This window comes from Hermetia illucens, chromosome 6 (assembly GCF_905115235.1).
Source record: "Hermetia illucens chromosome 6, iHerIll2.2.curated.20191125, whole genome shotgun sequence".
Classification (NCBI taxonomy): Eukaryota; Metazoa; Arthropoda; class Insecta; order Diptera; family Stratiomyidae; genus Hermetia; species Hermetia illucens.
The window spans coordinates 41,714,178-41,728,517 of NC_051854.1; the positions used below are offsets into that span (position 1 = coordinate 41,714,178).

Below are 14,340 nucleotides of genomic sequence, written 5' to 3' on the forward strand. Positions count from 1 at the left end.
GATATCAGTGTCGATCTTAGGAATGGGAATATCAGCCGTGAAAACATTACAAAACATGTTGGTATTCCTGATGATATTGACAAAAGATTGGAAAATTCGTTTCACGCACTGACATAGAACAGCCTATCTTCGAAGAAGCTGATGGCAATTCTGATAATCGGAATTGGGAAGTGGTTTTCGATTAGTTTGTATATGAGTCCGTTTACCCATACGAAGTCAAAGCCCGTAAGCAGCTACGGTTGGTTGATTGTTGACGTTAAGTTTAGAAACGACAGCGTCGAAAAGGAAGCTAGATTCATGCAGCGGTCCGTGTTGTCCAAGCTCTCTCAAAAAGTTGTCCTAGATTCCTTTCTTTTGGATCGATTTTTGCCACTTTCCAAGAATATGGAAATAGCCGTTATTCAAGCTACACTGCTAGAAGAAATTTTAAGAAGACGATAGGTAAATTTCTAATGACGAAATTGGTAAATTCGTCAGGTTCAGCTGATTTTTTTGTAGAAGACTCAGAACATGTTGCGAATCCACTGGTCTGACTTCGATGTTCGTAGCCGAAAAGGTCACTAACTTTTTGGAAGAGAAGAATTTTCTAATTGTCGCATCAACAGTTGAAATTAAGGCCGGATCGTTTAGTTCGTAATCGAGGATACACCTGTCAGTATATGTAGCAAAACCATCTCAATATTGGTGGGCGAAAAAGGGTCCTGACTGGAGATTGCTCAAGTCTGCCAAGTCAGTTCCCACTCGTTCAGAAATCCATTTGATGTAGACGGAGACTACCAAGATCCGCATACCATCGGTGATTTTAACTATTGCCGGCGCAGTGGAAGAAATTGGCATGTTGGATGGCGACTTCCTCAAAAAGCGCCGGAATTGTTATATTTCCGAATGATGCTATATCCGGTGAAGCTTTCATTATGCTCTTAAGGTAAATGTTGGAAATGCAGAAGAAGTCTGCCTTCAGAGAGTCAATTTACAATTGGGCGGTGACACGTTGGTTGTGTGAGATTACGCACGCGGAGTCAAATGTGACAATACTTAACCTCATAAGTTAAGGAAAAGTTTAATGGCCACCAATTGACGCTGCTCGTTGCTGGGCGCAGAAGCGAGAGCTTCAACCTATTCTCGGAAACCTCCGTTTGGTTGTTTGGCGTTCGCTTGATTCTCTGTTTTGGAAAGAGAAAGCAGTTTACACGCATGACATGCCTAGGTTGGTCAAACTCAAGTTGAGCCAACTGAAATTTCTCAGTTGCCTTCTGAATTTTGGCAGCTTCCCGTCTGGCTACCATTCCACGATAATTTCCTGGGTGCTCAGTTTGGTCACAGTTGTAGCAATGCGGAACATCTGTCGTGTGTCTTGAATGTTCCCCACACGGATGGCTTTTTGTGCATTTAACGCATCTCGAGCATCGAGCAATTTTGAGCAACATGTCCAACAAATTTTTGGCATGGTTTCCTGTGAACTCCGCCTTTAGGCTCTTGTCTTTAGTGGTTTGAGTAGCTGCGGAATAGTGAATTATATTACATGTCGCAATTGGAGGAATTGCCTCCTTTTTGAGCATTAAGACATAGAAACTTGGCACTTGGGGACCACTTACCCTTTTAGCACTCACCTGTTGCGTTTGAGCTTTTTCCGCCGAGAGACGACGTCAAGGCATATCTTTTCTGCATCGGGTGTTTGCTTTGGTTCACTTGTGTTGGACGGGATGACGAAGTGGCTTCATGACGTGGCTCGCGCAGTGGAGGAAAGCCAACTAGAACTTCTGTTGGCTTGGTCAGGGCAGCAGTGTGTTCGCCGATCGTTTTCGTCAGCAGCTCGATTTGAGTACGTTGATTCTCATTTTGCCTCAGCACATCATCATACTTATTTCGCATCTCGTCGAGCTCGCCGGCGTTTACTGCTATGATTCGAAGTCATTGTTAATTTCGTCATCAGATGGTATGTGTAATTCCGTCGTTGTTGGTTTTGCGGCGCCTAGGGCCGCTTTTCGCCGTACTAATTACCTGTAGTTTGAAATAATAAAACTTGTTGTTTCTTTTTCGTTGGTATGGATATTTATTCTTGTAAATACCGATATTTCGGGAACCCCTTCATCAGTGCTAACCTACCTGGAGTTGTTAGAATTTATTTTTAAAAGTCGTTTTGTTAGTTTATAAAAGAAAAGGAAACTTGATTTTGAAAATTGGTCCCCACAGAGTGCCTAAAAGTTTGCTGACGGGCCACGACGTCCGGCGAAAGTCTGGCGGCAATAAAAATCTGGGTAGGTAGGTAGACAAAGGTTGATTGCAGTCCATTTTTTTCAACCTCAAAAAGCATCTAGCTTTGTACGTAACCTAGATGCACATGATTAGAAGTAATAATAAAACTGAAAAGATATCTTTCATTGTTTTCAGAGCTCAGAAAACCATTCTCTTTCACAGCTGAATCGACGGATTATTCAGCAATTAATTTATGATTATAATCCCTCTGTAATCAGTGAGAGTTGAGCCGTGGCTTTCCGATGCGATAGTTTAGAGTTTCTCCTATCTAGTTCGGCTAAAATACTAAGAATAAAACTTTATTGCAAAACTAGAAGAAAGACCTCCGCCCGATTATCGAAACTAAACTAAACAGAAGGATCCCGAATCAGCTCACCAACTCCAAGTCAAGATGTGCTTGATAAAATTGTTCACAATCAGACAGTTGTCCTTTCGACAGACTATGTCACACGTGGAGCGCCAATTCAGGCGATTTATCCTTTGCAGACGTAGATTAGAATAAAAAGAATTAATGGGTAGCACCCATTGTCAAGGTCCTTTTACTAACCCTGTAGGAATCCACCCACCTAGAATTTGATCCTTGAAGTTTAAGAAATTCACGCCTTTGATGAACTCCAACTAATAGATATAAAAATTAATTATTCCCTTTCAGGTGAGAGGCCTTACAAATGTTTCCACTGCCCAGTCGCATATAAAAACAAACGAGTTCTGATCACACATCTACGTCGCAAAAACATACCATATGAACATCTAATCAAAGAGGACGACTTTGACATGGAAAAACTCACAGAAAATGAATTGGAGGAAATTGAAATGGATGACAGTGAAATGGAGGACAATTATATGGAAGACAATGGAATTCAAGTTTTCGAAGTTGAACAAATGGAGGAAATTTAATTTATATCATTTAGACTTACATTGGAAATGTTTTTAACTTATTTTAAGTGACCCTAGTGAAAAGAAACAAACGTAAATATAAGATCTTAGTGTTCAAATAAGAATGTATGGATTCTGCTGTTTTATTTTTAGCAATGAGAATGAGAATTCGTTGTCTGAATTTCCTGAGTTATCCGGAAAGTTTTATATTAGCGCGTTACACTGCAGCTAGTAACGGAACCATCATCCTTCTTTAAGTTTCACTGTGATATTATATACACCTTTCTGCTCCAGCGGCAAACGTCTTTCTCCAGCAGAGAGTTCGTAGCGGTCCGCTTCTCGTGGACAAGTCCCCATGGTCTCAACGTAGCTTGCTGCCCTTTAGACTATACGTGCCGGTTGTCTCCATGTGTAGCGGTATCCAGCATCAATGAAAGAGTAAACTCCTTGCGAATTGGCAAAATGGACTACGAGGGTAGACAAACCTGAGTGCAAAAGCTGCCTAACGCTGAAGAGGAGGGAGACGCCTTAGAACCTTTCTGTCCTTCGTGAGCACGGGCCTGAATGTAGGCGTCCGTAGTATCTGAATTATATACGATTTTCATGACTTTGGGTAGGTAGGTAGGTATCAGTGGCCGCTCCGAGGAGCCCAATTAGCGCTTTGGTGCGCCGTTTTGATGCCACAATTCATGTCTTTGAGTTGATTGCTAAAAATGCGCGGAGTGTAAGCTTATAGTTTCTGTAATCCTCGCTTTACAATTTGTTGCCACAATAACACGCGTTGTTCATCCCATCCAGAATAATCGATTTTTTGTTAACATCCGGAGGCAACCTTTGTGTCAAGTTCCTTGGCGTCTTGTCGTTCATCAAATACGGAATCGCTCTGACCTTCCTAGAAATGAATATGCGCTACTCTTTCAAGTGGTGAACTGCGGCAGTGTGGAGGAGAGGGCCTCTGAGCACTTAGACCGCGGGGGTTCATTATACTCTAACGAAATGTACCCGATGCAACTATTGGAAAGTAATCGAAGCCGCGGGATAGATTTTGAATGCCTGTGTCTGTAACGTCATCAAGGTTTCTGTATTTTTGCTATTGGAGGATTCAACGGCAACAGAGGAAAAGAGTTTTAAAGCATCAAATGTGATCGACAACATTCGAATCCTTAGTAGATGCTCATCCTGCCGAGACAAAGAGGGAAATCTGATTTCCAACAGAATGGGCATATTGGAGCGATGGGTTGAGAAATTTGATGAGCTACTGAACAGCTAGAACATCAGGGAATTGGAGGTCCCGCCAACTGAAGACGACGGACAAATACTGCCACAACCAAGTATCGAAGAAACTGTCCGTGCAATTCATCGGCTTAGAAATCATAAGTCGCCAGGAGCCGATGGAATTACAGCCGAATTAGTTAAATATGGAGGCTGGATGGACCAAGTGGTCCATCAATTTGTGCTCAATGTATGGGACAGCGAATCAATGCCTGACGATTGGCAACGAGGCATTATCTGTCTCATACATAAAAAGGGAGATATCATACAGTGCAGCAATTATAGAGGTGTCACGTTGCTGAGTACCATCTATAAGATATTCTCCGCTATCTTGCTAGGCCGGATAGCCCCATACGCCCAGAACATCATTAGCACATACCAAAGAGGCTTCACTCCCGTCAAATCAGCAACAGATCAGATTTTCTCTGTGCGGCAAGCGATGGAAAAACTGATGGAATATGGACAACAGTTGCACCATCTATTCATCGACTTTAAAGCCGCCTATGATGGCATAGCCAGGGTAAAACTGTACACGTCCAAGAGAGAATTCGGTATCCCGATGAAATTAATAAGACTGACTAGGCTGACCCTGACCAATGTACGAGGCCAGATAAAAGGAGCAGGATCACTCTTAAGACCATTCGACATCAACAATGGTCTACGACAAGGGGATGCCCTATCATGCGTCCTCTTTAACCTGGCCCTGGAGAAAGTGGTCCGTGATGCTGAGGTAAATGCAAGAGGTACGATCCTCTTTAAGTCCACCCAACTACTGGCCTATGCTGACGATATCGACATCATGGGAAGAAACACCCGAGACGTACAAACTGCCTTCATCCAGATCGAGCAGGCGGCGATTGGCGCGAGATTTTGGGCTGGACATCAATGAAGGCAAGACAAAGTATATGGTAGCAACGTCAGCATCGAAAACCAACCAACCAACAACATCAAACCGCACTGGTGAAACGGGAAGAATAAAGATGGGAGACTACAACTTCGAGACCGTTGATAATTTCTCCTATCTAGGGTCGAAAATCACAACCGATAACAGCTACGATGATGAAATCCGCGCACGGTTGTTGTCAGCCTATTTCAGCTTACAAAAACTGTTCCGCTCGAAACGTCTGACCATAGGGTCAAAGCTCTTATTGTACAAGACAGTGTTCTTGCCAGTCCCCATTTATTTCTCGGAGACTTGGGTTCTTAGTAAGAAGAATTGCGAACTCTTGGGCTCGTTCGAGAGAAGAATCCTCCGAAGAATTTTTGGTCCCCTACATGAGGATGGACGATTCCGTAGCCTACATAACGACGAAATCTATGAGCGATACCATGACCGTCCGGTTGTGGATAAAATCGGCTCAATAGGTTACGGTGGGCTGATCACTTAATCCGTATGGATGAGGATGATCCAGCCCGGAACCTCTATAAGGGCAATATCTATGGTAGAAAAAGAAGACGAAGCAGACCCTGGCTCAGATGGAGCGATGGCGTAGGTCAGGACGCCAGACAGCTTTTAGGGATATCGAATTGGTGGACCTCGGTGCAAAACCGGTATGTCTGGGGTTCCCAGGCAGGCCTAGACCGGATACTGACTGTTGCGTCGTTGATGATGATGAGTAGACTTAGAAGTTGCCCTAAAAACTTCACGTTAATGTTACTTCGGTCTTAAAGTTTCAAAAGACAACAAAGAAAACGGTTTTAAGAACTTATATTATTGATTTAATATCTTAACAAATCGTCGAACATGTGTATGAACAGAGTTCACAACAAATAATCTTTCACCTAATTTCTTCTGATAGTCGTCATAGGAAATTTCACCAATACACTCCATTCCACACTTTTGAGCTATAGCTGCACTATAAGAACTGGTACAGTCCATAAAGATCACTTTATAGCCACGAACTCTAACAAGATCAATAGCTGCTTCACATAATTTAAATCCAATTGATCGACCGCGGTATTCAGGAACTGTTCCCAGAATCACTAAATCAACAGCTTCTTGAACATCATACATTCGAAACACATCAAATTCATCGTTCAGCTCTTTCAGGAGGCGCGAAATCTCAAATCCTGCACGATCCTCTTCGAGTATGAAGGATGTGTTAGATTCAGATGCAGTTCCTCGTTCGCACACTTTACATATGAGAAATCCAGCTAGTTTGCATTGATCCTCAGATTCGATGACTTCTGCAACCAAAGTGAGTCCAAAGTCTGGAGCATGTTCAAAATCGCTGGGTGTAGCTGGTTTATAATCCTTGAGATAAACATTCATTGGCTCGGTCTGGAGGAAGTGTTGAAGAAAAGATGAATTGATATCTTCCTGATCTTCATCTTTAGCTAGTCGAATTTGGAGCGTAGAACACATGATGAACTTCGAAGATACATAATCCAGACAAAACTACTTTTGTTTTTACTTTACACAAATGCTAGATCTTTGGATTTGCGCCTTATCTTTTGTTGATTACGACTAAAACCACATAATGGGATGGTCTGAGAATTTATGTGATGATAGGTCACCAGTTATCGTGTGCTTGGGCTTATCAAACTATTCACAACCGCAAATATTGTAGCTCAGATATAAGTGAAAATATAGTAGATATATAGCTATATAGTAGATGGCATGCAAATAAATGCAAAATAGATACGGCTGTAAGACTCAAGAAACTTGATTATACACTCATAGTAATACAGAAAATCATTTACATATAGTAACATTATATATTTGTATAATAACAGTGTTATAGGCTTGCTTGAGATACTATAGTCAAAAGGTACACTATAACCATTAAAAAGGGCACAATAGTTCTTTAAGGACGCAGTGCAATTTCCCCTTAAAAGAATAATGTGGCATACCACCTTACCAGTCCGTACATCTGAGGGTACTAATACCTCAGAGCCCATCCGTACACGGAGGGGCATGTTCCAGGGGGATTCATTGAGTCCCCTTTGGTTTTGTATGGCACTGAACCCCCTTTCATGGCTACTGAATGATGCTAGAGGGCATGGTTTTGCAATAAAGTATGGCCTACGTGCTAAGTGCGAACTGACACAGTTGATGTACTTAGATGACATCAAGCTGTATGCTGGTACTGACGACCATCTTAGAAGTCTGTTGCGAATAATAGACATGTTCAGCCGTGATATTCGGATGGAGTTTGGATTAGACAAGTGTCGAATCCAAGCCATCCGCAAAGGTCATCACGAGCCACATGCCGGACATAGCATTGGTGCCATCCACATCGAAGCTATGACCGAGACAGACTTCTACAAGTACCTAGGAATTCTGCAAGGAACCCATGCTCGAGTTGGTGATCTGAAAGAAGCTCTGCTGTCCGAATTCCTGCGACGTGTAAAGCTGGGAAGAATAAAGTAAGCGCGTTGAATGTATTCACCATCCCTTCACTGGCTTATGCATTCGGAATATTGCCGTGGACGAAGACCGATCTGGAAAACGTCCAGCGGCGGATACGGACAACTATGTCCAAATTCCGAATGCATCACCCAAAGTCTGCCGTGGAGCGGATGAACCTGCCTCGTGACATCGGAGGTAGAGGCGTGGTTGACGTGGCGGCACAACATCATCGCCAAGTCGACTCGCTGCGCGCTTATTTTTACAGCGAAGAGCAGGCAAGTCCCTTGCATGCGGCTGTTTGTAAGGCAGACTGTAGACTTGAAGGATCGATCTTTCAATCATTTGAATGGGGTGAAGTCGGACCAAGAGCAGATTGATTAATGGAAGTCGAAGGCAAAGCATTGTAAACACGTAAATTGTCTTTGGCAGCCATTTGTCGATTTGCATTTGTCGAACAGATGGCTGTGGGCTGGGTACCCTTTGCAGAGACGGAGGAATTCATGTGCACAATTCGGGACGGCGTTGTCATCACCCGAACTTATAACAAGCATATAATGAAAGAGTGGGTGGAGAACGACCAGTGCAGAATGTGTGGTTCGGCGTTAGAGACGTTAGACCATCTCATTTCTGGCTGTACTGTGATAGCACCGGTGCCATATAGCATCAGGTATAATGCTGTATGTAAGGTGATTCATCAAAACCTTCCATACAAGCTTGGGCTGATCACGGGAACATGTCGGTTTTACCGATATGAGCCGCAAGCAGTACTTGATAGTTCAGCTTATAGCATGTATTGGGACCGCCCAAGTTCTAACTGCTCGCTATATTCCACATATAAAGCCTGACGTACTGTTAGTTGGCAAGATAGGTCGCGCCGCGTATATTATTGATGTTGCTACCCCCATAATAGCAACATTGAATGGAAATACATGGAGAAGTAGGCGAACTATGAGCCACTGGCTCGGGAAATCAAAAAAATTTGGCATCTCGTGCGGGTGATTTTAGTTCTCATAATATTGTGAACTACAGGTATTGTACCTAAATCCCTCAAGGCTTCCCTTGATGTCCTGGGACTCTCACACAGTCTGGTTCAAATCATGCAGAAATATACCATTCTGCATACGTGCTAGATGTTGCGGTGTCCGGTATGCCCAAAGCAAAAGGTTCGTGGACCAAAAAAGTGAGAGTAAGTTGCACTGCATGGGGTTTTTTGTAGAGCGCAAATATCAATGCGCCGTTTCCTAAGGTCTCTTGCGAGCTCCTCGGTCTTTCCAGTGAGGGTGCTAATATTTAGGTTGCAAACACCTATTTGTTTTGCTCGGACTAATTTACATAAGCCCGCCATCCGAGTTTAGTTCGCCGCGGCCGTAACGAAGATGGGATGCAGTTGGTCTGTCAGTTTTGACTGTTCAGGCGGTGGTGATTGACCAAAAATTGATTCGGCCGGATATGTTTGTCTATGCTGCGAGCGTGAAATTCTACGTTTGTTTATATCTCAAATTTACATCTCAGCGCCTTCCACGTGCAGAGTTAAACTAATGATGCCGCTTTGCTTACCGGAACGTGGATGGTGCTTTCAGTTCAATTAGCGGCGGGGTGCACTGCGGGCTCTTTCAGCGTAACTGATAAGCCGAACTGAAAGTGGATGACGGGCTTTACGTCCGGACGCCGCCCATTTGTCAAGAACCTGTGCCCATTTCTCAACAGGGCCGAGGCCCACACTGCGGCGTCGACTGAGGTAGACGCATTTCTGTAAGGCTTACGATCTCTCAACACCATCATTTTGTTTTTTACGACATTGGATGCGTTTTTTTTTTATCAGCCTGTCGCGGGACCTGTCACCAAGAGAGAGTAGGTGGGGTTAAGCACAGTGGAATAACTCCAACTATACTTTATTTATCTCCTTCCCTGATCTCAGCATTTTATTTTTGTTTTACTGACGGGGGACTCATCTGAAGCGGCTTTGGGTCGCGAAACCTTACCAGGGGAATACTGGTATCGTGGCAACCGGGATAGTCCCTGAACTTATATGTCTCAGGAGAATAACTGGTTCGTGTGCGTTCTCCTCGGTTATAGCACATGCAAGAGGGGAGGGAGATCGATTCTAAAATTGTTCTTTACGAAATATAGTCAGTCTCGATTAGTAGCTGGCCTGAATGTGAATGTGAATTGACCCTAAGAGTTGCTTAATGTCAATCTCGATCGCTGAGACATCTTTGAGGCAGTTTTACTGAAGTATTCCATCGCCACAAACTTACGGACCTCTCGCTTGCTAAGCTCGGGATGAAGGATTAGGAATTTTGAATACTTCAGTTCCTCACACACGATGCATAGCAATTTCATGTGTCTAAACCTCACCTTAGGACTCGCGTCAAACTAACTCAGGGAATTAATTAATGTAAGAAAATCCATAAAAATTGTCGAAAATGGACGGAAATTTATAGTCTTGAATAAAAGAAAAATAACGGTCTTCACGATATAGTGCTAAGGTCAAAAAGATGGGTCTGTGGACCAAAGAAAGTGGACGCAAGTTGTTTCCCCTGTGAGCTGGGGCTTAAAAGCACAATCAAGGTGATCCCTGCTTTTCGACGACTAAGATGGAAGGACATTTTGTAGGTTAGCCACCTGCAAATTTCCAAACCTTACTGCGACCGAAATATTAACAACGCCTCGAATAGTAGCTGACTTCAAAGCTGAGAAGTTTGTCTATCCAAAGCGGACTAAGATTGATTTCTTGAGTTTGCGCACACCCATTGACAACAGTACCGAAGGTCCCCAGAATGCTCACTTTCTCTAACTCGACCACGAATTGCAATGATATAAGTTATACATTCTCGGCATAAGCGAAATAATATAGTGGGTCTCTGAAGAGTACTCTTCTCCCTCTTCTGGCGATGTGATTTTTTACACTGGAAAGCCAAGTGGTAGCAGACGCGAATTCGGTGTCGGGTTGTTTCTGATGGTTACTGCAATACAGCATATAGTATCTGATCTTCCACAACAGTGGGCGCAGTACAAAATCCTGTGGGCTTAAACAAAGTAAGATGGTGGAATTTTAATGAGTACTTCTTTCCGTCGTGCGACAATGCGCTTTTGTATTCTGAAAAGGGACGACAGATGACGAAGAGGCAAATAGGGTAGCAATTTTGTTGGCGGAGTCAACACCAAACGGCACACGAAGAACTTCCAAGTAGTTGTACCGGGAAACGCTGTATTCACATCAACTTGAGCGCGGCGATTATTCTTGAGTTTACCAGGGACCCATTTAAAGTGGCTTTGGTATCATGTCTTAGGAGAATTCCTGGGGGATGTGATCTCGGCACAATTATTTGCGATTGGTCTCTTCTGGAAGCTTAATAGTTGTGACCAAATTATCGCCGGAGCTCCTTGTGAGCTCAATCCTGGGGTTCCCCTGTACAACACGACGTTGTATTCCTTAGTTCCGATAGATGCATGAGTTATACTTCGCATTCACTGGTATAGATGCTGGCCAAAGGGGATTTGTTACAACACTGATCAGCGAAAGAGAAGATACCGCAGAACGCAATGATTTCAGAAATGTATAGCGCATCACGAAAGAGCTTGCGGGGCGACTCCTGAAGAGCTGAAGAAGTGAGAAGAACACTTCACTATGGGTCTTAATCGTATCACATCTAGTGAAGTCCGACTTTTTGTAAACGAAAAGAACAGTCACCGTAACTTGCGGACATTCTTCCAAGCAGAAAAGAAATCATCTCACCAAGTAATGTATCCACACGAAGTAATGGCACTGGCTTGACGATTTTCCCGCAGAGTTATTCATCGCAGCACCTGATTTACTACAGATCTGCTAATTCCACTCGTACGGAAATCCGACGAAAAAGGGGATGATCGTTAAAATTCCAAAGAAGGGCATCCGTTCTGAATATGACAATGGGTGGGATATCTACGCGCTCCCTCCCGTCGCAAAAATTATGGTTAAAATAATCATGAAACGCATGAAAGAAAATCTCGAAAGCTTGATAAATAGAGAGAAGGCTTGTTTCCGCTCCGGATCCTTCTTTTGAACAGTGTGCGGTGTTTAGATCTTCCCTTCATCCGTCTTCATCGATTTCGAGAAAACTTTCGACAGAATGAACACAGAATGCATCTTGAGTGTTTTATGTAGAAAGGGTATCCCAGAGAAACTAACAGCTATCCTCAAAGCGACAAATGATGGAAATTAGCAGGAGCCAACATTTCAGAGCGTCCACGCCATATAGAAACGCAACAAATAATCATCTTGAGGAATAAATCTAGAGTGAAAATTGACATATCCTCAATTTTGTCTTTTCAGCGTGTTGATTCCATGCATAGACGCAATTCAATATCATTGGTTACTGCTCAGGGGAAACAACGAGCTTCCACAAAACATAGTCCCACAACCCTTTTTATTTCTTTCTTTTAGAGTTATATTTCAAACCAAATATCATTCCCGTATGTACCATTAACCATGTTGAATTAGAGAGTCTCTTAAGCGGTCCTTAGACAATCAATATACAGTGTGTCGGGCTCACGATGGTAGAAATTGTAATGATAGGTACTACCACTTGTTTGAGGAAAATTGGTTCATGGAATGGGCACTATATCTTTTAACATTGCAGAGTTATAGCGTTTTTCGCGAATGTTGTCAAAAAGCTTGACTGTCCTAACAAAATCTCAATTTTCCACTCCTTATTTCTTAACTTTTTTTTATAAATAAATATTTTTTTCAATTACATTTTTTCAATTCATTAATTATTCGAAGATATAACTGTTCAAATTTTAAAGAAATCTTAAAATCGATTTTTCATCTAAATTTTAAAACCTACAAAGTTGAAAAAAAGTTATCTCATCATGTTAGCTTTCAAATGAGGTGTAAAAATCATGGCCGAATATTGTCCATTAAATGGAAGAAAACGTGGTTTTGATGTTGAGCGAATTGACTTCGATTAGATAGTTTTAAATACGAACAATGAGAAATGAATGTGTCAAAACACTAAACTACCATATTTAAGTGAATTTGCTCCGCATCAAAACCATGCTTTCTGCCATTTAATAATATTCCTAAATTTTCAATAATTAAGTCCATAAAGAAAGACTAACAGTTTCGTCCAGGGCAAAGGTAATTCATCAAACGCTGCCTTATCCTTTACTCTGGGAGCAGCATGACCGAAAGTGGCAACAGTTGGAAAACGCTCCTTAATATAATCATCACGCTGCTGCCTTGTTTCGGGTGACTATTTTGGCAGTTTGATAAATACCCAAATATCGATGCGCTGGCATGCAGATTTTTTTTTAAATTGGTTTTTATTTTCGCATCCATATTCCTCTCCACGAATGCAACCTTTCTCACACCGTCCGAGCCATAACTGAGGTAGCTTGAGAAATTAATGTTACTTTCACTTTATTCCTCAATTGTGTTTACCAACAATAACTTTAATACGTCACATCCGGTAGAGTAATAACATATTTTTTTCTACATTTGGCTGCACTACATTGACAAGTTAGAAAGAGACAAGCAGCTGTAGCGATCTTTTGCGCGCTGACACGAATGTCATTTTCTTGCAATGACATCAAGGGACGAACACTCGCTCGGGAATAGTGTCAAAGGGTGCTGTATGTCCGCTGGCCGTGGCTCTGGTGTTTTTAAATAAAGAGCGAAAATCCCCCGTAAAGTGATGATGAACGATGTTGACCAACTGAATCTCAAGCAGCGGCCGATTGGCAACACATGCCGCACTTGTGGAACGACGGCAGAAAGTGATGCTGAATTTACGCATCTTTTCACATCGGCCTCGGCAGTTTCCAAAGAAATTGTCCACCTTTTGCATTCTCTTGAATTCAAAGTGAGTATGCGGTTCAGTACCAAACGGGTGCATGTGATGTTGTTAATCAATTCAATAGGGTTTCGCATATTCCTCCAGTTTACATTACCGAATTTTATAAGTGAATTGTTCGATTGATTTTAAGATTATTAAGTCAGCCAGCAATGCTGACCACATTGTCTCCTAGTGTACCGTTACGGTCTTGAATGAAGTGCTCTAACACACTTCAAGGCACTGATCCAATATGGATTGTTGCGCCAACGATTATTATTATTAAGTCCGCCATAAAAGCCAGGCTACTTTCGACTGGTGGAATTGTAATAATTAATAGAACAGAAACAGTATTAATTAAATTTGAATTAGGAACTGAAACAAAATTTGAGAAGTTTGTCGCCATGAGCGACGGAAACAGTACATTACCAACGGAAACATAATTCAAAACTAATGACGACAGAATCCCAAAGCATTTGAAGATCCGAACCATTTGCAAGTCATGTTTCGATTAACAACATAATGATAACTGCACTACACTTAACTTATTATCAGTCCAGCCAGACTGGCACATTTTATTTGATCCATCAGTCATTGCCATAAAAATACCTTAGACATTCACTTTGCCATAATTTTGTCATTCTGACTGACGCCAGACTGATGAAATACTGATCGTGTAAGGTTAGCCTTACATCATTAGTATTTCATCAGTCTACCATAAGTAAATTCATTAAAAATGGCCTGGTAAAGAACTGAAGGACTGATGTG

At 42.2% G+C, this 14,340-nt stretch overlaps 2 protein-coding genes across 2 annotated transcripts in view; one reads left to right on the top strand and one right to left on the bottom strand.

Moving 5' to 3' along the window:
• Positions 1-14,340, top strand: part of LOC119659112 — a 63,278-nt gene that overhangs the window by 29,091 nt on the left and 19,847 nt on the right. The window contains exons 10-11 of the mRNA XM_038067034.1: positions 2,909-3,149; positions 13,413-13,602. Coding sequence (XP_037922962.1) covers positions 2,909-3,149; positions 13,413-13,602 — 431 coding nt within the window. The remainder of the gene's footprint in view (positions 1-2,908; positions 3,150-13,412; positions 13,603-14,340) is intronic.
• Positions 6,097-6,927, bottom strand: LOC119659125. Its single transcript, XM_038067049.1, has one exon. The coding sequence runs from the start codon at positions 6,767-6,769 to the stop codon at positions 6,116-6,118; it is 654 nt and encodes a 217-aa protein (XP_037922977.1). The 5' UTR covers positions 6,770-6,927; the 3' UTR covers positions 6,097-6,115.